The sequence below is a fragment of the Amblyomma mixtum genome, chromosome 9 (genome assembly GCF_055824585.1).
Source record: "Amblyomma mixtum isolate Tamu chromosome 9, ASM5582458v1, whole genome shotgun sequence".
Lineage (NCBI taxonomy): Eukaryota > Metazoa > Arthropoda > Arachnida > Ixodida > Ixodidae > Amblyomma > Amblyomma mixtum.
The window spans coordinates 110,124,484-110,149,967 of NC_143020.1; the positions used below are offsets into that span (position 1 = coordinate 110,124,484).

At 46.4% G+C, this 25,484-nt stretch overlaps 2 protein-coding genes across 5 annotated transcripts in view; one reads left to right on the forward strand and one right to left on the reverse strand.

Annotated features, from left to right (window-relative positions):
• Positions 1-25,484, reverse strand: part of LOC149330694 (excitatory amino acid transporter 2-like) — a 41,360-nt gene that overhangs the window by 9,680 nt on the left and 6,196 nt on the right. The window contains exon 2 of one of the 2 annotated variants that reach the window (XM_089561335.1): positions 2,277-2,322. The exons of the other annotated variant lie outside the window; for it this stretch is intronic. Coding sequence (XP_089417461.1) covers positions 2,277-2,309 — 33 coding nt within the window. The 5' untranslated portion in view covers positions 2,310-2,322. The remainder of the gene's footprint in view (positions 1-2,276; positions 2,323-25,484) is intronic. 2 annotated transcript variants of the gene reach the window in all.
• LOC149330695 (uncharacterized) lies at positions 1,926-16,949 on the forward strand. Of its 3 annotated transcripts, none has more exons than XM_089561337.1 (3): positions 1,926-2,265; positions 13,246-13,539; positions 14,431-16,949. In XM_089561337.1, the coding sequence occupies exons 2-3, from the start codon at positions 13,246-13,248 to the stop codon at positions 14,782-14,784; spliced, it is 648 nt and encodes a 215-aa protein (XP_089417463.1). In that variant the 5' UTR covers positions 1,926-2,265; the 3' UTR covers positions 14,785-16,949. The 3 variants fall into 3 exon arrangements, with proteins under 3 accessions (XP_089417463.1, XP_089417465.1, XP_089417464.1); XM_089561339.1 differs by having other exon boundaries at positions 1,936-1,959; XM_089561338.1 differs by lacking the exon at positions 1,926-2,265 and adding an exon at positions 11,336-12,236.

The window sequence follows — 25,484 nt, forward strand, 5'->3', positions numbered from 1 at the left end:
ATGCGTGCCTGATGGCTTTGATTTCCATAAAAACATGTTAATTTCAATTCCGTAGAAAATTGTTCATTGGGACTAGGCACAGCATCTCCCTGCAGTCCTCATAAATCAACTTTCCTTTTGCACATTATAATATCTTAAGTTGCAGAAATATTTATCCAAGATTCTAGAGCATATTGTTCACAAACATTTAACTAGCTCTCTCAATGAACATAACATACTTTGTGAATATTTTCTGGGTGAAATAACTGCCTGGCCTAACGGGTCCAATTGGCTAGTCCAGTTGGGTTCAATTGGTCGGGTGGCTAAAAACACAACTGGAACCAATTGGGAAATCCAATTGGAACTAATAGGAATGTCCAATTAGTTCCATTTGGAATGTGCAATTGGTTCCAATAGTTTTTTTTTACTGGGAAGTAATGGTCAAACAACTGTGGCCCCAGCTGTGTTGCCATTATTATTCTGCAGCCATGCAGCATTCTCGTATCGCTTCTGCTATAAGTCACACCTAGTTGCTGAAGGAAGGTGTTACAAGGAAAAAGTGATGGTTCCAATTCATCTAAGCTGCATCACACCCAGCTGATAGTTGATAACCAACCCTCTTTTATTTTGTACAAGGTGCGCAGTAATTACCTACGGTACTTCTTCTCTGACTTCACAATTATCAACTCGAAATCATGTTATTCTCGGTAAGATTCAATTAGATTATATTTTAATTTCGTTTATTTCATCATATAAATGGCAGGAGTTCTTGAGAAAAATGCTGCCTGAGGAAGCTTGACTGGGCTTAAGAGGCCACAGCAAGGTAGGACAGCGTGAAGATGCAAACACCAGGGGAAAAAACAAAACAAATAGTACAACGAAACTGACATGTTCATACATGAGGACACGCAGTATATAGCAAGTAACTAGACGAGTAATTATTATTGGAACAGTGCAGTCAGTGATCAGAAAGCATGATGTCATTGGATGTTCAGTGCTCATTACACATGCAGAAGAGACACCACTTGAAATTTCAATATTTAAAGCAAAATTTCAATATCAAGTGTACATATTCTAATGTCGCACATACAGGAAAGCATACTCAATGTATAAATGGAACAAACAAGGAAAAGTAGCTTACACATGATTAATCAAAAAGGGTCAATGGCATAAAGCACAACAAAATCAAAAATATTTTTCAAGTAAACAACATTCAAGGCAGCGTCTAATGTTTACATCATAGTTTAGTTTAGTTAATGGGGTTTAACGTCCCAAAGCGACTGAGGCTATGAGAGACGCCGTAGTGAAGGGCTCCGGAAATTTCGACCACCTGGGGTTCTTTAACGTGCACTGACATCGCACAGTACACGGGCCTCTAGAATTTCTCCTCCAAAGAAATTCCAGCCGCCGCGGCCGGGATCGAACCCGCGTCTTTCGGGTCAGCAGCCGAGCACCATAGCCACTGAGCCACCGCGGCGGCTTTACATCATAACGGATTAAGATATTGCTGCCTGAACTGATTTATCGTGGCCTTAGTCTGAAATATGTACGTGCTTAGAACTGCAGGGAGATTATGTTTTAGTGACTGATTTTTATAAATAGTTCGAAAGCGCGCAATGTACCAGTAATTCCCGCTTCTAGTAGAAACGATAGGCTCGTGGCGCTGTAGTAATGCGATCTAAATAAATGAAAACAAAAATAAAATATCTTCGAAGCAAATCAATGTAGGCAATGAGGAAAATGGAAAAGTACCATTACAGATTAGCACATAGCTGAAGCAGCCGTATCAGCAATAAAATAACCCCACTTTTATGTAAAGGCCCTTGATATCAAGGGGCTTTACTGTTAAGCATAGTATTGCGTTATCTAGCGGAGAAAATAAAAGACAATTGAGAATAGTGCAGGATGCGCTCAATAGATGGCGCCAGCAGCCCTCTTGTGATGGTGTGACGTTCTCGGAAACAAATGGCCGCCAGCTAGGTGAGGTGCGAGGCATGTGCAACCACTTCCCGCAGCTGTTGCATCGCGATCGCGCAGTCGCATATTCGTGTTAAGACAAGTTTAACAATGCGTCTGTCGGGTGCTGGCAGATTACGTGCCAATAGTGCAATAGACCCACGCCTAAGGCTTCTAAGAAGTTGAGCGTACGCTATTGCGATCGGACACCGCATGCGGTTATCTGAGTTCGGCGTTTGCGCGCGCAGTCTCGACACCCACGCTTCGGAGTCGTCTTTGGAAGGCAGCTTTTGATTTTCGCTGGCCGTATAACATCTCCAAGGAACCCTGGTATGTACTACCTTTTCTTTCCTGGTCGTTTCTGCCTCCTCCATTTCGTGGCCTTACCTGCAAGGAAGAAGCATAGTTTCGGTATTAGCGTTCACGGGGAATCCCCCGGCACGCAGTTGATTCGTACGGTGAACTATAACGACTACCGCTGAATGCAGTAATTAAAAGATTGTGCAGAATTAATAGAATCATAGGTTTTATTTCATTTGTAGCCGTTATCGGTACGTTCATTACGAGGTGAAATAGACAACTTCGCTAGTACCGGCATTGCGATCACCGTATCTGAGAAGCTCACCTTTTGATTTCATGGTCTACGACTCGCAAGAGCATTTCGTGGCCACAACTTTATGTGTTTCGAGCTTTTGTTCTCTGTACAGCGACATTATGTGACCTTAATTTGGTCGGAGGATCGCACATTGATCGATGACTGTGTTGTCTTATGAGCACACGACCGTATCAGATTTGAAATTCAATCCGCACATTTGGACTAGTACTTTTCAACATTGCAACTCACTTAGAAGACCTTGTTTATTTACGTGTATTTTTTAGCGTTTGCATAGATGCCATATGCCAGTTCTGTTTTCATCTCAAATCACCAATGGCGCTTTTTGCTTGCCCCGCAAAAGGACAAAGGGCCCAATTACAAAATTTTTTATGGAAGACGAATGGGTGAAAGCCAGTTGTGTTTTGCACCACCTGTTGCACTCAACTATTTCAGCGCAATCGCTACTTGCCATCCAGCAAGATCAAACTGCTAGGCAATTGAACTCAAATGAACTACCTGTTGCACCAAAATGGTTACTCTATTTGATTTGTACTGCCGAATGAAAAAGAAACACTGAGCGTTCCATTTAGAACTAAGTCGCCTTTCTCCCAGGGTTGCTGGGAGACGCTGTGCCATCTGCCCAAATTTTTACAAAGGAATTGAAATTATGAGATTTTCAGATCTTTGTTGGAATCAAACTAATAAATAAGCACGCATCACTTCTGCGAAAAACAGTGGAGTCAGACACTATTAACATAAGTTCAAATATATATCTACAGAATGTACTTTTGCAGTCACTTATATACCTAATTCATGGGAACCCGTTGGAGCCGCTGGCGCTTCTTCGCTGAGTAAAATTATTTTATTTAATCACCTCGCTGTGCTGAATGAAATGATGAACATAATTCAGGAGATTAAGCTGCTAATATTAATTAGTTGACTGTTCTGTTTTTTTTTCATACAACAATATGCATATCCCACGGAAGAGAACTGAGTCCAATTGGAGTTTCCAATTCCGATGTGTAATTCGAATACAGTTTCTTTTTTTTTTTTTACTGAGAAGCCAGCTGGACCGTTTGGCTAGAACCGGGAAACAAGTTGGGATATTCTATTGGGAGTGATGAAACCAGGTGGAACCTCAGGAACCAGTTGCATGACCCACTCGAATAGGCAGAATCAACTGGACCCATGGAAATCAATAGGAGTACCCTATTGCGGTCTTGAGTTCAGTGACTGTCCCATTGGGCTCATTCATTACAATTCGAATATTCATTTGGATCGATTTTTTTTTACGGGGGTGGCGCTGCCAAAGTTATGTTCATTTCCCTTAATGCACCCAGACATCAGCAATATCACATTTCATTGCATCAGAGGGAAGGAATACAACTATGATGTGGACGTTATGGTGCCTTGAGTTGACCTGATTAAAAAAGCATTTAAATTGATCCTAGGGCTAATTTTTATTTCTGGTTGAAATACATGCGTACCCTTTGTGCTTTAAATAATGTTAGCATGCATACTGGTATAGGAGAGGTTTATATACATGTCATAAGGCCAAGAAATGTGGCAATGACGTCACATGGCACCACTGTTGCAGAATCACTTGCAGTACTTCAATACACTACAGCGTACGAGAACAAAATATATCCAGATCTTCATTAACACCTCATGAAAGCGGCATAAATTACCCTGAAAACTCATCGGATGTTGAAAGCGCGAAATATGACGCAAAGGAAATGCAGCGATAAAAAAAGTTTTCTTAGTGTGCATGTTTGCATCAGAGGTGTACTCTTTCCTGGTTCACAATGACATAAAGCAACATTCTGTTGTGGTCCACGTGTGAAAACTGCTTGAAAGTTATTGTTTTGAATTCAAGAAAGAAAGTGCAACTCTTCACAAGCTTTCCGCATTGTTTCTATAATCGAGGTATCGCTTAAGTAGAGGAAATCTTTTTTACTTATGTTGGCTATATAATAAATTTAAATAAAAAGAAGCTCAGGTAAATGAATGATGTGCAAAGTGATAGTCGAAAGAACTTTTTTGGTTTAAAGATTCAGTTTTGGCAACTTTTTTACTGAAGGAACGTCTGCGATTGCTTCCTACTGGTTGTTGATGTCCAGTTCAATGAGTTCCCTTATCCCAACGGAAGACGCGGTGTTAATCGTGCGTAGTAGGAATCGGTAAAATAAAGAAGTGGAATTTTTTTGAGGTACAAGTTGTCAATCTTAGATAAGTTTCTGATCGAAAAAAAAAAGTGTTGTGCATCATCTTTTGTAAAATGCGTTTTTCTAGAGCAAAGCTGCGAACTTTGTCGCGATTCTTCTCCATTAGGGCGTCAAATTTTGATTTGTTTTGTGAACACCTTTTCACACTTTGAATGAGAGCTTTACCGTGAGTGTAATTATTAAAGAGGAACTATATGAACGTCTTCAGTGCACACACCTTTCCAAACCGGCATATCGATTTCCTGCGCTCCTCGACAAGTCTGCTCCTGTTTTCCCTGTGATATTCTCCTAGCGATTTCTCTACCGAAACGAACTGAATATGCAATGACGTATTCACTGTATGCTTAATCCTCGAAGCCTACTAGCTGTTGAAGAAGAGGGCTTAGTCGGGCTGGTTGTTGCATGTTAATGGAAACGACTAAAGAGCGCTAACAGACGTAACAGATAATAAACCTTTCCCAAGTGTCAACAGGGTAAAGCTGCGGCTCATGATAGAAATACGTGGGCGAAAACTAAACGCACAAGAAAAAGAAGACACAGGAGACGCGTGGTTTTTTAAAAAAAAACCCGTCTTATTAAAGCTGCGATCTTTTAGACGTCAAGAAAATCGTCTCTTAATTCTGCTCTTGTCAGCCGGTGAGTTCCTAGGCCAGTGCTTCTCGAATTTCTTTATGCGGTCCCAGCTGCCTTGTTCCCCACTTTGAAACCTTATTTAGGAATATTATGAGAGGACGCTACTTCGAAATAAGACTTTGAAAGAAGGATTCAAAACAAGACTCTAAAGATTGCGAATATATCCTACACGGGGCAAAGTTTTTCATGCTCACAAACCTGTACTGCTTGCCCGCCACCGGCTTCTCCACTTCGGAGTGGCATCTAAACTACAACGGCAATAAAACGGTTGAACGGTTGAAGAAGTTCTCAGAGAACTTTACTCAGCAGATTTTTTTCAAGCATACATCGCAGTGAACCCTCCATTATACCTCGTACGCTTAAAATGCTGAACTGTATATGTTGTTGGGTGCAGCGACGAAGTTAGACCGGCGGTGAATTTTGTTCCTTTCGCTGGTGTCGTTTACTGGGCGATGTGAGTGCATGTTAAAGAATCCCGGGTGGTCGAAATTTCCGGAGCCCTTCACGATGGCGTCGCTCATAGCCTGAGTCGCTTTGGGGACTTTAAACCCCATTGAACCGTAGGCCATACACCTTTCGCTGGTCTGTGCCAAGGGCGGGCGCCTGCCACTTCTTGTGCTACGTAGAGGCATGATGTCATGCACAATGGCTCACTTCAGGCATATTCAAGCGTGCTGTGTTTTCTCTCTTTTTCCTGGGGGTGGCTGCTCTCACATATGGGCCTCTGGTAACTGTGCGCTATCATCCACGTAGACCCTCTTTCAAAAGCAGGTGTGATTTCTCGACAGTGCTCTCGCAAAGTTCACAGCAAAACAGCTGTGCCGCTCTGCCGGAGCACAGTAACACACAGCGTGGTTACTTCCTCCAGGTGGCGTCACGTTATTGGTACATTAATGTGGCTGGCAATTTCTCAGGAATTGTACGCAACCAGGTTTCCGCGAAGAGGAGAGGGAAATAGCTGCATCTCCTTGCCGAAAGTTAGAGACAGGTCTCGACGGTTATTTGTCGTTCGCGCCATTTTTGATCACCGGTGAGCGCAGGCACGAGAGGGCAGCAGTAGTAAGCATAACACTTCTAAAAATTTTTTTTTTGCTTATATCCGGAATGATCGGAGGCTTCCGTCGTGTGTGAAAAATCGAAAAATACATGTGAAAGCATTCGCAAACTGCAAGTTTCTGCGAAACAGACTACTGGTGGTCTCGTGGGAAGCGGAATTAGAGCACTGCACGGGCCTCAATCTGAGGCCCGAGCCCGGCCCGGGCCCGAGACCTGAAGCCCGAGCCCGGCCCAGGCCCGCGGCTTCGAGCCCGGGCCCGGCCCGGGCCCGCTAAATTATCGCTCTAGCGAGCCCGGCCCGGCCCGTGAATCCCGGAGTGAAGCCCAGCCCGGGCCCGGCCCGTTTCACAGTAACGCTTCAGGTATACTGCTCACTCTGAGCAAGTAGACCGCTACTACACCGATAAGAAACTGGCCGACAAAGGTTCTGAAACCGCAGTTTGGCTTTCAGAAAGTTGGTTCTTTTTAACCCAGAAGGAAGTGATGAAGAGTAGTGCTCGCCAGGCCCGTCTTTTGGACAGTGATCTCGTGTAGGTGGGCAAAGATAAACTCGGAAGTACCGAGAGCTAAATAAAAACAGCCGCATACACTCTTAGTAGTCTACTTTGCGTTCCCCCCTGATTTTAATCAGTTATATTCTGCCGCCCGCGAAGTATAAATATTAAAGCTGCCTAGCAAGCAGTGGGATGACATTTCTTTTAGTGAACGCGATCTCATAGTTTGACCTCGTAGCCGAACTGGTCGCCTTTCAGCAGAAACGAAAAGCTAAAAGGCTTGAGTATTTCACGGTATGAGCTTAAAGACTATAAGCGTCCTAAACTGATATGTTCTTCCCGAATGCATTTCTAGCAGTGTATAGGTATGTTTTGGGGTGACGAACGATCAATGGCCAATTAAGGCCGGTTGAATTTTACTCGTTCTGCACCGCGGCGTGGAATTAAGGAAATAAATAAGTCAGTGAATAAAGCTTAGTTTTTTTTTTCTCGGCGCGTACTATAACCCATAGCTCATCCGTATCGCTGCTTCAATGCCGCAGTTGTGCACTTCACTCTGCAATAGCGAATGGAAAGTCGGACACCAGCCGTTTCTGTACGGACCCAAGCCCGGCGCGGGCCCGCAGCTTTAAGCCCGAGCCCGGCCCGGGCCCGCAACTTCAGGCCCGGGCCCGGCCCAGGCCCGGCAATATAAATCACGTCCCGGCCCGGCCCGCGGGCCGGGCCGGGCCGGGCCCGGGCTTTCGGGCTGGCCCGAGCCCGTGCAGTGCACTAAGCGGAATTACGAATGCATATAACTTTTCTGCGTTGCCGAGGTCAGTTCCATGTATACCGTCGAGCTCGTTAGAGTTGTTTCTCGTTCATGGACACTCTGTGGGGAACCGGTGGACCACCGAAACTGGAACTATGGTCGAGCACAGCTTAAATCTGGAGTGAAGCTCCGCCCACACTCATAACCGCCACACAGAGTTCCTCTGCGACTAGAAAATAATCTGTGGTGGAAACGATTCCTCTTAGATAAACAAAAAGCTAATCCAAGACGAAATTATAAAGGCTAGAAGTTTGATAACGACATTAAAAAGCTGATTTCAATGGCTGTTGTGATTGGTCTGTGGAGTAACGAAGGAGCTTGCTGGCCATTGTTGCCGACTACTGTTTTTTTGAAAGTCGTATTCTACTAAGAGGTGCATTTGTATAGTTCGCGCTATTGCCATGAAGGAACAGAAATTGAGCTAGGCGACTCGGGTCGGAGCTTAATCCTTCCTTACGCTTTCCTTTCCAAAGGCTACGCAGTTTTGCCACCAATGAACGAGCTGTCGCAGAGGATCGCTGTAGAAAAATCTTTTGAGAGCTGATGATGATGATGATGTCCCCATGCTTAATGGCACATACCCACGGCGGGGGATTGGCCAGGGTGCATAGCGGATACAAACGCACTCTTGTACAAGGAGTGGAGTCTTTGGATAATTTGGGGACTTTTGAGAGTTTAGGAAGAGCTCCACTTGAGTGATCACTTCCTCGTCGTCCCGAAAGTTCTTCGAGCGGGGCGGGCTCTTCATACGAAGGAAGAGGAAGATGCCGCTGGGTGTGACGTCGGGCGGAGAAGAAGAAGAAGAATATAGAAGGTGGGGCCCAATTTCGTACCCTAAGGAACCCGCGTTTTATCGTCACCGATGGTGAGTGAACCGGCGTGTTATCATAGAACAGATAGACACTTTTCGTGAGCTTTCGTCTGCGATTTGCCTCGATAACGTCTTTTAAGTTGATGAGAAGCTCATAATGATGCCTTACTGGGATTCTGTGGCCTTTGTGGGCATAATCTGTGAGAAGAGCATCGCGGCCGTTCCAGAACACGCTCAGCGTGACCTTCCCTGGTGACGGCACAGTCTTGACCTCTTTTGGCGCTGGCGGGCTGCATTGCTTGCATTGTTTGCTTTGTGATTTCATTTATGGGTCACAATGGTGCTCACGACACTCGTCCGTAGTGTTGAGGTGGTCGGAGAAGTCATCATTGTCCTTCTCTCAAAGCTTCAACATCTGTGGGGATGCTTCCTTCCATGAGTCTTGCATTTGTGTCAACTGTGGAACCCTACGCGCGGCAACCTTTGTCATGAGCAGGTTGTTGTGGAGGATGTTGAGTACCAAGCCTACACTCGCGTTTACACGTTGCGCTATTTGTTCAACACTTATCCGCCGGTCAGCATGCACTAGAGGCTCCACTCACGCAGCTGTTTATAGTTTTCTATTGGGGCTACGGTCGGCCACTGTGTTCTTCGTCGCCCAGTTTACTGACTGCACTGAAATCGTCTACTTCATTTCACATACGGGGCATAAGCTGGGGCATTGTCGTCGCACGCCCCCAGCAGCTCGGCATGGTTCTACTTAAAACTGTGCTCCTTCAAATGTTTAAATACTGCTCGTGCCTCAGCTTTCCCGATACACGCTTGCATTCTTGTCTTGATGCTGCAGCGGTGCTCCGCAGTACTATATAGAACACAATTTTAAGGCGGAAGCCTTTAACGCCTCATCGTTGCAAGCAGGAGTTGTCGACAGAAATGTTACGTTTTTCCAGTTGGTCGAAATGTTCGTGACATCACAGTGCGCGAATTTCAAACGGTCCAATTGTACTTCGGCTAGTAAGAATGCAACCAAGTAAAGGGTATAGTGATACTCTAAGTAAGTGGGACTGAGATTAGTTAATTAGTTAACTAACCAATTAGCCTAATTAAACTTTGTAGTCAGACCAGATAAATAAAACGGAGTAGGAAATTGGTCGTGTTGGGGAATCGAACCAGGGTCTCCGGATTGAGAGACGAGCACGCTAACTACTCCGCCATGCCAGCTCGGTGGTTTGGTATGAACAAAGGCGCGTGTAGTGAATGCGGTGTCTTCGTTCACTCCCATCGTCCTCCCTTCCCTCACGGTTAGGTTCAGGGCTCCATCGAGATATGCGAGAGGGATACATTTCCTTTCCTCAAAAATCAATTTACCGACGAGCAAGACGTAGAGCCGAACGGGTGATGGCGTTCTGTGGGCTCCCTGGCAGCGTTGCAAGACGCTGTCGGGTTCCGCTCTTAGAGGTGAAGCCTAACATCTTAACCGCACATCAGTGACACAAGCAGCAACACCGCGCTTAAGGCTTCCGCCTCACCGCACTTTAGGTGAGCAAAATGCTCCCCTGAATTTTTTGTACTCCGCTAAAACCAGAGGGACATGCGCTCGTTTTGATGCCTATTGCGTACTCCTGTTCCCAATTTACGATAGCGGTAATGCGAACTTGTGAACGCCGCTTGTATAGTGCACTCACTCGCCAGCCGCTGCGGGTACCCTGCTAGCCACACCGACTACTCCCAGGCTCCCGAGCTACCCCTGAATTCGTTCGCGTGTCACACTGCCTTCGGGCAGCCTGGTGCCGGTTGTGAGCAATCACAGGCACTAGGCAACCAAAACTTCGCCGCCCTGTTGACACCATGTGCATGAACAGTGCACACGGGATTAAGGGAACACGTTAGGTATGATAAATTACTGTGGGAGGTCGTTAATTCGAACTCGCTTAATTCGAACTTCCTGTTTATTTGAACAAACCTTCGGTTTCCTTCTGGTTCGCATACTCGGAAGTTCCGCTGCGTGCGGAATTTCGTATTTTACCAGTAGTTTTCCCTATGGTTTCTTCATGATAGACAAGACATCACAGGGAGTTTATATTCATTCCGACCCCTTTGTATGCGTTGTTTGTATAGTCTGTGTAGGATCCGTATCTTGCGCCTAAGCCACGGGAAAATCATGCGGAATTCATGTGGAATCCGGCGTGAGCCAAACAGAAAACAAGCGCGACGTGTGAGTAGGGCGTGACAGAGCCGGCGCCTCGTCCCGTGTTCGCACTTGGGCGTCAGGTATCCAGCGCCGACGGTCGCACGATCGGAGCGTACGTTTCCGTCTGACTTGGCGGAGAGAGAGACAGGTTGGGGGGTGGGTTTCCGGTCTGATTGCCCCTTATTGTTCAATCGCACTAGCCCTAAGCACGGCTGGACTCGAGCGGCGAGGACGGTGGCGAATCAGGCAGCTGTGCCCTAAGAAAGCACGCGCGCGAATTGTTGCACGCATACGCAAAAAATAAACAATATTCATGCGCTCAAGATCTGGTTGGTTGGTTTGGTTGGTTTATGGGGTTTAACGTCCCGAAGCAACTAAGGCTATGAGAGACGCCGTAGTGGAGGGCTCCGGAAATTTCGACCTCCTGGGGTTCTTTAACATGCACTGACATCGCACAGTACACGGGCCTCTAGAATTTCTCCTCCAAAGAAATTCAACCGCCGCGGCCGGGATCGAACCCGCGTCTTTCGGGTCAGCAGCCGAGCACCATAACCACTGCGCCACCGCGGCGCTCAAGATCTATCAGCTGCGGAAATGCATTGTCACAGACGCTTCTGCAGTGTATTTTGTAAAGGTTAACTTGTCCAAGCACTTATATCCTCTTCTTAATCTTCCCAATCTTCCAAGCTCACCTTGATTAGCTGTATATAACCTGCACTTTTAGCGACGCGCCCACGAAAAAGTAGTTTACGCTAAATTTGGCCTCAATTAAAATGTATGGTTTTAGAGACACGATGGTTCTTTATTGTTACCCAGATGCGTTTTGGCATAGGCAGCTCCGTAGGGGAAAACTATAGTTGGGACACATAAGTGGTAAAAAATATCTTGTAAGCCTCGGAATGTGTTTCTGCATGAAGAAAAAAAGAATGAAACGCGTGCCGTAGAGATGATGCTAGGAACGCATGACGCCGAAATGTCAAGAATCACTCGAGACAGTGCAAGTGAAAACACGAAGTCCATTAAAAATCGGCTTTTTGGCGCCATAAGTTCACGATAAATGTGCAGCGATGTATCTAGAATACGTTTGACTGCGATTACTCAGCTCGCGCGGTCGTTCTAATGCCTAGCGGTGAACAGGCTTTTTTCTACCCCAGTATGCGGTGTTCCTGGTCGTTTGCTGGCTTGCGAGAGGACGCACTGTAAATAATGCGATAGGACGCCGTTCTCACTTAGATAAAAGGCGACGATAGCGACAACAGCAATCGCGCCTATCTGTTTGCATATATCGTGTGGCCATTTCTAGCACTGGCGCGGATACCCGCCTGCGCCAACATGTTCCTCGGGAAGTAGACGCACCAAAAGAAAGGGATTCAGATTTTGTTCTTCAGACTAGGATTGCTGCTTTAACACCCCGGCATCCTCATAGGCAACAGGAGAACTTTGATAGCGGGATAATTTACTTTAAAGAAGATAATTACCGAGAATGTGAGTACCGCTTCGATTTACAGGGGGAACAAGGCATTGTCTGGGGTCATTTTCACGGTACTTCTAGTAAGCGAGCACTTCAGCGTGTTTTATTTGTGCTCAAGCAATGATCGATCGTAGTAGAGTTAACGGCAGGTACCAAGAAAATGTGTGCTGGCCACGACTCAACGCTATTTGCGTTACTTTCTGTGCTTATATAACGTCGCCATGATTATTATTAACCCAAGTTTTGACTTACACCTTGAGACCAGTCATTTGTCAATCAAGCGTGCGTGAGTATGGATGCAGTCAGGGGGGTGCCGGATCGGGGTGTGGTGCGTCTTCTGTAATGTGCTTGGCTCGAACGACTACTATGCAAAGCTGTGTTATTATTTTTTGGACACCAACAAGTTCCGTCCATAAAGACATTCCCTCCAGGTATCGAAGTGTCATTATGCTGATGAACGTGTCTTTGAATGATAAGCACGAGGAAGACCCTTAAACCGAAAGCCTAAATGCACGTAGACGGTATTTTCGCCGCTGGAAATACTGTTGTGTAACGCTTACCGCAGACAGGAATGAAGGCAGACGAAGGTTTTCTGAACTGTTTACGCCCACAGTGAAAAAAAGAAAAAAAACTTTGTGGTGGCGAGAGTGATAGGCGCGCTTTACAGCCATGGGGAAATGGTAAGGCCATGACGCGTTGGCCGTTCTTTGTTTATACATTGCGCACAGCTTTCTACATAGAAACAGTTTCGCGATCTTCTGCCGCCCCTGAATGCAGTACGATCGATAACTGAACCCGTGAAACGAAGCTGAAAACGATAAGCCTGCGCTCCTACAGCGATAAAGGAACAAAAGTTATTTCGGAACCATAAGACTTCGCGGCAGTATACTATCAGGTTCTCGCGTTTGCAAGGTACAGGTTGGGCGGAAATACTTTGTGGCTTTTTGCAGGGCGGCTTTTTCTGGGCAAGTGAAGTGTTGTTGAACACGGAGCCATCGAACATAGTCGCGCATTATTTTGCAGATGGCGTCGACGGGTTACTCCTGCCAGCACTGCTGCATGCATTTCAGCGGCCCGGTGCCCTACATGGACCACCTGAAGAGCGCCAAGCACCAGAAGAAGGTGGCCACCCAGAAGCACCTGGAAGCGCTGACCGAAGGCGGAATACCCGCCGCTGAGGCCACCCTGGATACCCACGTATCCGCGGCATCTGCTGTCAGCGCTGCTATTCTGATGCAGAACAATCTGCTTCCGTTCGTGTGCAAGCTCTGCAACGTGGCCATGAACTGTCAAGAGGCCCTGATTGCCCATAACAGCGTGAGTGTAATTCCGGACAAAAATTGCTGGCAGTTTACCCTTGCTAAGCTCGAAATATTGTTCAAACAGTTATTTGCAGTTGGGAACCACCACCATGTACCTGAAAGCGCGTTTCAGGTGTCCTTTGGCCCAAGGAGCCAGTTATGGCCGTTTTGTAGCGCAATAGAACTTTTCTGTAGCGAAGCGGAACTTTTCTGTAACGCAGCAGAACTTTTCTGTAGCGCAGCGGAACTTTTCTGTAGCGCAGCGGAAGTTCTTGTATTGAGAACAGAATTTTGTGTAGTTACTCGAGGAAAGTACTACAGATCTGCAGACTACAGAAAACTACTATACAGTACTATAGAAAAATGCTATGAAAGAACAGAAAAATTTGTCGTGATGACAAAGGTACAAAATATTGTGTTGTATTTTTGTTGTTAGACTTTTGACTCGGATGTGTCATTCAAAGCTGTCGCTACCCCGCCGCGGTGGCTCAGTGGTTACGGCGCTCGGCTGCTGACCCGAAAGACGCGGGTTCGCCGCCGCGGTGGCTCAGTGGCTATGGTGCTCGGCTGCTGACCCGAAAGACGCTGGTTCGATCCCGGCCGCGGCGGTTGAATTTCTTTGGAGGAGAAATTCTAGAGGCCCGTGTACTGTGCGATGTCAGTGCACGTTAAAGTAACCCCAGGTGGTCGAAATTTCCGGAGCTCTTCACTACGGCGTCCCTCATAGCCTGAGTCGCTTTGGGACGTTCAACCCCCCATAAACCAAACCAAACCAAAGCCAAAGCTGTTGCTGTGACACTACAGGACACACACTCTGCACATTCCGTCTCTGGTAACCTCGGCTATTCAGTCAACCCTTTCTTGTACAATTGACAGTGGGCACGCATTCTGCTTCTCTCTACTGCAGGGCAAGAAGCACCAGAAGGCGTTGCAGAGAGAACAGGTTCTGCGTCAGATTTCGTCTGGCGAAGGCATACGCGCACTGTCCTTGTCCGAGTCAGCACCCAACCAGACAACGATGTCGCCCATAACACCCGCATCCTTGCCACTGCAGAGCCAGCCGATGGAACATGAGGAAGATGTGGACCTGTCATGTCATTACTGTGGCATCGTTCTCTTCAAGAGCCTTGAGTATAAATTGGAGCACTTGGAGACTGACGCGCACTACAACAAGAAACTCCAGGGAATCGGGCGACTAGCTGGCACGCCGCAACAGTCGCCGAATATGGCGACAGTCATGCAAGTTGTTAAGAACCCGTAATGTTACCTCTTTTTTTTATGAGGCTGGTAATTACTACATCGGTGATGGTGATTTCATTCGTGGGTCATGTGTGTCGTGTCTGTGCATGCTACTTTTGCGCGAATTAAGAAAAAGTACGAGGATATTTACGCTTATCGACCGCCTTAGTCAATCGGCATTTTTTCGTCTTGGCATGTTGACGGAAAAGGTACGCTTTTTTTTCATTGCAAATTATGGGATTTTTTCACCTTGAACGAATTATATATTTCGTGTTTGAAACAAATTGAAATAAATATGTTTGATAGCTTGTATCTGCACTCTAGCGAGGAGTGATACAGACTGAGTTATTGATTATTTCTCATTGCACTTATACAATGCGTGCTAAACATCCGCTGCGGTATTTTTTGCCTGAAAAAAATGGACTCTGGTGCGGGAGCTTCTACAATTTCAGCACGTTAACTGTGAAATCAGCACATGGCTTTGTGATTGTGGTATATGTTAATTTGATGGGTCTACCGGACTACGTGTGCACTCTTTAAATGCACTGATGGGAGGTCAGTTTACAACATTCAATTATCGACCATTTTTATTTGTCAGTCAACGTTTTTATCATTGCACAACCATCCTCAAGCACCAATTGCGCAATGTTGAAATTCGTGATTTTTTGTGGCACTTTTTGGCGTATGCATCATAGAAACCATCCTCAAGCACGAAATGTGCAATGATGGAAGTTTGCGACTTTTTTGGGCAGTTTTGGCCAATGCTCCACAGGGTCCATGGGCCTATTCAGCAGTCGTCTCATTATTTTGAGTTTAAATGTCATGCGGTCCTTTGTAGGTCGTCGTACGTTGGAATGACACTTATAGTGCACGAGCATCGTTATAGTGCAATAAGAGTCTTTTTCTAGTATTGTTGCGCTAGACAAAAGCAGACTGCATGCATAAGGGCATCGTCCATAGTTATATTTTGCTGTACCCTCGTACCGAGAACACATCTACAGCGTGACGTCATGTTTAACCGCGGTAGCTGTTGGTGCGGCGTTCGGAGGCATTGTGTTGGTCATTGCCCGCAATGCGAGTTTAACGTAGCGGCCGATATGAGCGCGCTGCAGTCGCGCCGAAGGAAGATTCGTGGAGCCGCCGTGTGTGACTTCACAGCTGGCTAACAGAAGGGGCTTAACTTAAACTGACAAGGCAGCGAGCTATGGAAAGAAAAATTATAGGTGTAACGTTAAGAGACAGGAGCAGGGCAGAATGGGTCAGGGACCAAAAGCTGGTTAGTGACATCCTAGTCGAAGTCAAGAAGAAATGGGTTTGGGCAGGGCACGCAATGCGAAGGCAAGATAACCGGCTATCGTTAAGGGTAAGACACTAGATACCAAGAGAAGGCAAGCGCAGCGTCTGGCGAGAGATAGTTAGGTGGGCGGACGAGATTAAGAAGTTTGCGGAGATACGGTGGCCGCAGCAGGCAAAGGACAGGGTTAATTGGAGAGACATGGGAGAGGCCTTTGCCCGGCAGTGGGCGTAGTCTGGCTGATGGTGATGATGATATATAGTGTGGTTGCCGCATTGCTTGCAGCATTCTTTTCAGTATGTAAGCAGACGGCTCTACTCTGATAAGACCGCTCTGAGTAGCATCCGCGTTATCGCAAAAGTATAGCCCGTGTATACCTGGAAGAACATGCCCTAGAATTGGTGCAGCTACGGGACGCTGCATACGTCAAACAGGCCAACGCTCAACAGGGCGCTCAAAGAGGCCAACAGCTGCCGTTTACTTCGCGCATTACACAGCAAGCGTAGACGTCATTTATTTCCCCCTAAGCCATACTGGATGCGCCATTGATGATCGTAGATGCTGTGAGAACGCCTCAGTGCTTGATAATGCAACTGTGATAACACATGCGCAAAACAGGCCGCTGACTAAAGACAGGATCAGAAGTTGAGAGTGTTATGGAATTGTGTTTTATTGTGCGTTGTGTTGCTGGTGTTGTTGTATTGTGAATCTGCTTAAGCATTGTCAGGAGTTTTATTGTGCGTTTTTGCCACTTCGCTTAAGCTTTGTCAAGAGTTTTATTGTGCGTTTTGCCTCTTCTGTAACAAAGGAGGTCTTGCCCGAACCTGTCATTATATGTCAATGAAAGGTGTATTTTAACTGACGCAGTGTTTAAAATAAACCGGAATTTTTTTTACGTTTCTGTCCTCATTCATCTGTTTGCTCGATCTGACAACACATTTGTTTTTTGTTTGTCCGGGTTTCATCCCGAAAGTGAGTTACATCTGATATAGTTGAGCATCAAGGGCTTATTAAATGTGAACGCAAATGTGATGAAGAAAGAGCTTCGGGAAGAGGGGCGGGTGTGCTCTTGGATGCTCTGTAGAAAGGTGACCAGGAAGTGTACTGACAGCGCATAGCGCCTTCTTAGTGTCCGTATTAAATGAGTCAAGAAATCGGTTTTGATGAAGTTGGGTATACGCGCCCTAAGGAAAGGTATGCGTACATGTCATTGATGAAAAAAAGAAGAAAAAGACCGGAAAAATAAAATTTATGAATGAGGATGTCTCTTGTTGCCGACGGACAAGAAGCCCTGAAATTGCCACAGGAGGCGGCCCACTTTGGGCGCTTTTTTATTGTTTTTGTAATAAGTTCAGAGGGCTGGAAACTTTTGAAAAGCATTGTACAGTGTGATAAACTAAAGTAGGCTAGGAATCCACGCAAACTCCGCCCTGGCATGTTACCGTGCATTGAAATTTCGAATACAGTTTGCACACCTCTTTAAGTTTGGTAGGAGAGAAAACGGCGGCAATGCCAGTAAAGACGTATCGTGTCCACTGGAGCACGGGAAGAAACACTGCGCAGAAATGCGCTTGGACTTGACGCTTCTCTTACGTCACCGCTTTGTGATCTGACATTCAGGAAATAAAACGTTTCGAAAAGTTCATACTCCCTTGCTACATGTTTACGAAGATAAAACAATCTATTAATGACGCAGCTTTAACGCTTAAGAGGGGAAATTCACGAGTGGATTCTGCTGCCTGTCTTTGCTGACTGGAACATTATGTTCCGCGCCAGAAATTAAGTCTAGCAACATTATCCTTTGTCTTGCACTTTCTTGGTCAAGCATATAGGTTTAGGTTTATGATATAGGTTTAGGTTTATGGGATATAGGTTTAGGTTTATGGGATTTTAACGTCCCACAGTTACTCAGACAATGAAGGACACCGTAGTTAAGGGCTCCGAAAATTTCTACCACCTTGGGTTCCTTAACGTGCACTGACATCGCACAGTACACGGGCCTCTAGAATTTCGCCTCCACCGAAATTCGACCGCCGCGGCCGGGATCGAACCCGCGTCTTTCGTGTCGGCAGCCGAGCGCCATAACTGCTGATCCACCGCGGCGGCTACCTAAGCATACAGGATCACCTACGCGAGGCTTACTTTACAAAAACAGTCACGCACCAGATTCGACCTTTACGCTACTTCTTGCTCTACAGGAGAAGCGTTATTTGGAATGCCGTTAGAAAGTCTTTGCTGCCAGACACGCGTGCTTCTTGAGAACACAAACAAGAGACGACTGACCCCCCACGGTTGGAGGCGACTTCTAATTAGCATCCGGAGGACACGGTTGAGCCATGGGAGCTGCAGAGGAGCCCAGCTGACAGGGCTTCTTCGCCGGGGGAGTCCTAGTAAAGCCAATTACGAGCAGCCGCGCGTGAAACGGATCCTTTGCGCGACGCAGCGACCTCCTTGAGCCGCTCTCGACGCTCATTATATACTTGCTGCGCCGACTTGGGGCCGCGCAACGGAAGTGGAAATGACTGAAGGCCGTCTTTCGAAGACAGGAAAATAGCGGGTCACGAGGAAGAACGCAGTACCCCGCTGTATAGGCGTGTCACGTTGAAGCGAAGCCGAGACGCGATGTGTTTCGAAACCCTGGCGAGTATGGTGCGCCGGTTACTTTGGGTTCGCTGACTGTGTTCGTGTGAATGACCGGCGCGGGCTGTGTTCTTTGCAGCGACCCTTTTTGTGGTAGACTAGTACCATGTTATAAGGGAGTAATTACTCACTGGCATCCACCCAAGCGCAGCCATACGGCTACAAAAGAAAGCTATACGGATTTCTCAGAAACTTCGTAGTTAATGGAAAATTAGTCCTGGTCCGGGGTTCGAACCCGGGACCACCGCTTCACCGGAGCAGTCGCGCTACCAACTGAGCTAACCGGTATGGCAAGCTTATGGTAGGGCGAGAGCGAAATGATCAGTAACTAGAAGTGGGGAAAATGTTGGTCCGATACCACTGTCAACACTAGTACCTTGTTGCAGCCAAAAAACTCCCGGTTCACCTACTGTCCGAAGACAACAGCGTCCAGGTATAGGCTTTTGCCATGAAGAACAAGCGGCTTGGGAGCACCAGAGAAGGCGCTACTTGTGACCTTTTGCCCTGGTGCACTCTAAACACGAATTAAACTTTGTGGGAGTGTAAAGGGAGAAAGCTCTACTCTTATCTCACTCCCTTTTAGGGAAAGTGCGTTGTTCCCTTGCCCTTGGGTCGATTTCCGCCACTAAAAATGCGGGATACTTACGGTTGGCAACGGAATCAAGTTCTGGAAGTTACGAAGACTTAAATTGAAGTTTAATGCTCCTCTGTTTGCTAACCTCAAGACCTCCAGTTAAATAGGGTCGGATTGGCCGGTTAATCTGATCGTATGCTGGGCTGCCTCACGTCTTTGTCCGCTCGTCCGGCGACACGTTGCCGGTTGGGGCAGCAACTCCAAACTCCTTGACCGAAAAAACTGATTTATTGAAGACGGGATCGAAAATTCAAGAACTTAGCGAAAAAGGCGGTTAAAAAGTAAAAGGCGGTTTGAAAAAGGGCTGTAGAAAAGCGGCCGAGACTGGGACTCGGCGCGCTCCTCCATGTTCTTTGTTCGCAGCGGATTTTAACCCTTCAATAATTGGGCGGAGCTTTATTAAATCCGCTGTCGCCCAATTTTAACCAATCCCGCTGCAATGGCACTGTAGGTACAAGTAGGTGGAGCCCAGTGCTCGCCAGAGCCCGACTCTAGAGGCGCCAGTAAGTCCACTGCTTAGCTATTTCAGAAGTCGCCGACCTTACTGACCCCCCCAGCCACTTCCTTTCAACGGGAAACGGTCGTCGGCCCCCTTGCGGCCCCGACAAGGCTGTTCGCGGTCTTTCTCCCCAATCCCCGCGGGCTTGGACAGCGTCCGAAGCGCGCGACGCGCTGTCATCATTGTCAACCCCTCCCGACTTCAGACGACACGGTAGGGGGGGGGGGGGGGGGGGGGGGGAATTAGCTACTGGCGCCGTAGGCTTCTGCCTTAACACCTCCGGTGCAGCATTTAAAACCCTCCTTCCATTGTTTACTCGATCGATCCAGCTATTATGATTTGCAGTCAGAAGATACCCTCATTGCCAAGAGTAATGATTCCGTATATTTAGTGATCGACACCTAAACTTGGGCAGCTTACCGTGCCCCTAATAGGGTGTGGGCTAGGGGACAGATTAACCCCTTCTTGCTCCCACACTGGCTAATTTGTGTTTATAGTATGTTGAGGTTTTCTACAGGGGTAGAGGGATGTGGTGTAGATATCGCTATCATTTATACGCTGTGGAGAGGCTAAAAATTCGTGGCAGTTTTATTTCGCCCATTGAACACAACCTTTATTGACAGAACCCGCCGTGTTAGATCCGGTCGGTCGTCGGTTCCGAAGGGCAGTCTACTGCCTTGAGTGAGGCTGTTCCGTATTCTGAAAGAAATCGTTATTGTAGGGTACATCGTAGTTTAATTACGCGTGCATGCCTTCCTGAGAGGCGATAACAAAGCCACGCTGGAAAGCATATTTACGCGACGCTGCCTACATGGCGCATGAGCCTTTCCGAATGAGCCCGTTGCGTTTTGCTCTAGATGCTGCCGGTAGTGCACAGCGGAGAGTCGGGCGAAACGCGACATTTTGGTACTTTGCGCCACTTAATTCTGGAACGTGCAATCAAATTGCTTATACAATTAGCTAGCATACCCGTAATATGTCCACAACAATTCCTCTTGCGCGTAAAGCTGAATAGATTATCCTTTTCTAAGCAGAGAACAAGAATAATGAAATACGCCTTGGCGAGACAGAAGTTTATAGAAAAGCCCCGAGGCCACATCGCATGGTACTGTTGATCTGAAGCGAACAAGCGACCCCGGCTAAGTTCAGTATTTACTTATTACACCGCGTTAGTGTTTTGCAAAGGTTAGAAATGTATACGCACCGCGTTAATTGCAAGAAATCTTTTTAGCAGCGGGTTACTCGAAAAGAGTCGACAAGGGACGCCAAGAAAACGCTAGGCGCCCATCAGACTACACAAGACCTGTACGGCTAGCAGTGGGCGGGAAGGAATGGTTAGCAGCTTTCTACACCTACGCAAGGGAATAGTCGCAGTTGGAACAACTTCAAGAACTGCTCCGAGGTTTCAGCGATAGCGGCTGCCGCTAACCAGTCGCGCAGCAACGAAGCTACGACGACAGTCCCGCCTTGTGGACTCTGGCTGCTCCTAGTGAATATTCGACCACGGCATGGCACGAAACAACACAACTAATCGGCCCGCTATTGGAATTGCATTGGCAAACGCCGGCCTTACAAAGGACCAGGGGGACACCAGCCATTTCCAAATATTAGGCCAAACCAGCGGTGCTTGGGAAAGTACGCCAACAGCATCCCCTCGGGAGACGTCGTACTACATTAGCAACTGCTCAGAATCTTGCAGACGCGGGAGAAAGCTGTGTCAGTGCGACAAATATCTTGCTAGCGTGGGAGGATGTCGGAAAAAACAAAGACGGAGTGCTGACTTATCTCGAGCTAGCGCCGCCGTGCGCACGGGATCGAGCTGGCTGGCTTCCGGAAGTGTCGTAATAGCAGTCAGATTTCGACAGCTCAGCGATGAATCATTGCTACTCTCAACGGATGTGTATTCGTGCACTGACCCTGTTCGCTGTCATATCTTTGCTGCAAGGTATGTGCTTATAATAGGTTTTGGTGGAGAAATGATTTAAAGCAATTTGCCGTAATAGCAGTCTCATTTGGACAGCTCAGCGATAAGTATGCGACTGTCAACCGAAATGTCTTCGCGCATTCGCCCTCTTGGCTGTCATAACTCCGCTTGTTTGCTATGTGCTTACTTGTATAAGAGGTTTTGGTGGAGAATTGATTTAAAGCAATCAAATTAAAAGTGTTAGTTTCATAGCTAGGTTTGCCCTAAATGCATATTGCAAAGATCCTTGTCCGGCCGTCACTGGCTTCTTGGGCACACTCCGGAAAGACTTACCCGGACGTAGAAAACAATTACCACGCCGTCTAATTTAAATGACGTTAGTGTAAACCCGCTTGTTTTTTGGATTGCCGGGTTTTTCCAGACCTTATAGTTTCCTGATAACATTTCATGAAAATCAGAAAAAGTGCCACTTCCGTTTGAAGACGGGCTTTCTTGATAATGCTGAGTAATGAGAGTCCGGCTAGTGCAAATGGCTATATGTGCCGTTTGAAATCAGCAGCTACTCTATGCTCATCAGAAAATTTTTTGATTTAATTGTATGTGATGAGGAACCTCTGTTAAATATTTTCAGTTAGACGTTGCTTGATTTCGGAACGAACTTCATTAATTATTTGCGTCAAACACACCTTCTATAAGCCAATAAAGGCGTGCACATCGCACCGATGGCCTGGTGGTTTTAGCATCCGCCTCGAATGCAAGGGGTTTGGGGTTCGATCCCCAGTGCCGCTGGCTTTTCCAGAGGGCATGGGAGACTGCCCTCCTCAACTGCTCCTCGCTTGAGTCCCAAAGGGCTCTGGTGAAACGGGCGAGAGACGGGGCATTGTCATGCGGTGTCCCGGACTAGGGACGCCGACCATGTAGCGGGGCCACTCTGTGGCTCCCAAACTCTATTTCAGCAATTAAAAATTTTCACCACCACCGGCTTTTCCCTGGCCTGATGCTTTGTTTCTTGGGGCGCATTGCTTGACAAATTGGTCTTTGAGGCCGCCTTGACTGGACGAAAACTACTTTTTTCTGGGCGTTCTTTGCCCACAGATGCTCTTGCGCAATAAAAATTATCATCATCATCATGACCATCATAAGCAAAGCCGTGCACACTCGGAGAAGAATGCGGCACGGATGCTGTTGTCTTTTCCTGCTGACGTCGGGGTATACAGCGCTTACTGAAGTTACATTCTGCCAAACGACTTGTGTTAACAGCAGAGTGTAACCTACTAGAACAGCGGCAGCTCCTATGCAGAGCTCTGTGTGGGGCTCGCACGAGGGACGTGCGATAAACCCACTTGAGGCAAACACATGCTTCCAGAATTTAAGAGAACTGAGGCATTCTTCTTGAGTGCGCGATTTCGACACTTCTTGGAGTCGTGTGCGTCGAGAGGCGTGAAAAGGTCAGCAGGTTTGCGCGTTTCGAATTCTAAACTCCAGCGGCGTGAGCGATGGAATGTTTTTATGATTGTATCGCTTGATAACATCTGGCGTGCACATGCACAACGACGTGGAATGCGGAAAATGCAGACGATACTGTAGGCGAAGAACAACCGCAAGCAGTGCAAACAAATCGGACGCATGAGCTAGTAAACATTTCTTTGGAGCAAATTATTTGTTGTACATTGCTTATTAAGTCAATACACAATCACGAAGCCTGCAGCGGGAAACGCAAACAAGAATGTAACATTATGTTTAGCAAAGTAAAAACAGCACTAAATTTGATAAAGAGCGCTGTTTTGACTTTCCTGATCACAATGTCACACCAACTAGCTCAGCAAAAGGTACTGTTGAAAGAATGCAACATGGACCGAAAAATTTTAAGGGATGATAGTGTGCGGGAAAACATTATTTGAGCGCAGCCACACAACCCATTCGCCTGAAATGTCTAAGGTATGAGATGGCTGCATGAAAAAGAGGGTTTTCGAGGTAAGGAGAAGGTTTTTGGGGTATAGTAATACCATTGCTGGCGGACGTCAAAAAACAGAAGAATCACGTTAAGTTTTAAAATCACGAACCAAATTCTAACAGCTAACTTTAAAACTATTACAGATAGGCACCTGGTTGCAATTAGGGATTTGTAGCCGGTCGTTAAGAATAGCTATATCAGTTTTTAGAATTTCGAAAACGCGATTACCCTTGGCGCTGTGCCTCGACAAAATTTGGCAATTTCGACTATTTGCGTGCACGGTGGGAGTTGCTTTGCCGGCATACTTTTCGAAAGCGCATGCATTTTGGCACGATGTTGCCAAAATTGTTCGAACCGCAGCGAGGATAATTACATTTAATTATAGAAACTGTTGTGACCAATACTAACGACCGGCTACAAATCTCTAATTATAACCAGGTGCCCATAGTTAAAAAGTTAACTTTTAGAATTTAGTTAGCAACTCGACTAGATAGAATGACTCGCCTGTTTTCTGGCGTCCGCCAACACTGGTATTACTGTGCCGCAAAAGCTTCGCTTTACCTCAGGACCCTAGTTTTTAAAAATGGGTGATCGGATTCCCTGAAAACCTGGCATATTCTGCGGCGCAGGTATAAGGTATACGATCACGACTGGATTCTTTCCGTCGCCAATTACTGTTGGCGAGCATGACATTGATAATGGCTATCAATATTGATAATTGAAAAATAAGAGTTACTCTGTTTCCTTGGCTGAATTCGTAAAACGCAACGTAAGCTGATTTTGTTTTCTTCATTCAGCAGTGAAAGAACACTTTTTTTTTTTACAACACACATAACTGCTCTTGCTTTGAGTGATCAATGTATCACATCTCTTACTTTGGGCTGAAACTATGTATTTTATTTGGCTGTAATTGATCAATAAAGTAGAATATCATGTTTCCCTCCCCTTCCTGACACGCATCCCCTCTCACACCACTTTCTTCCCCACCCCCGGGGCCTTCCTCCTCGGAGCGAAGGCCCTATTTAATCCCTGCCAATGATGAACGCTTTGCCCAGACGAAGACAAGTCCCCTTGTTGAAACGTTGGCTCAAGCAACCTGAGGTTTTCCCCTCCCTTGTTCATTTTGTGATCGCCTAGGACCATCTACCACACCCTCTCTCTACCATCTATTTCTTGCTGTTATTTCTGATCTCCTTTCTTCCGTTTTTCCTGCCTTCATATTATAACGATGCGCGCATAGACGTAGATGATCTTTCGTTTATATATGTTTTACTTATTCTAGTAGGAATGTAAAAAGCCGATGATTAAGAAACCAGAGGCTGACAATTATTTAACACATTTTGAGAACTTCTCCAGCCGTTGGGGTCATACTGCGAAAGTTCACTTATCTGATCTAATACAATCACACATTTAAATTAGTTTATTCAAAAGGTTACAGAAAGATTGGACCAACTTATCACAGTCACTAACCAGCGCGAACGGCCTTAAGTTGTTGAAAATCATCCCGCATTCTATGACGCTCTGATCAACGTTGTTCTCGCTGTAATCTCCTTATGGAGATCATTTCTTGCTTTATACTTTCGTCAATGTAGGCGCTGTATTTGGTGTGATGGTTCGATGTATTATGCTATTAACTTCGTTCACTATAGTAACTATAATGTTCCACCTTCACTTCGCTGTAACAATGTTTAGGCTTTCTACTCTTCATTGCACGAACCAATACTCTGAAGATGAAATAAACAAATAAAAAAAAAACAAGTAAATGAACCACGCACAG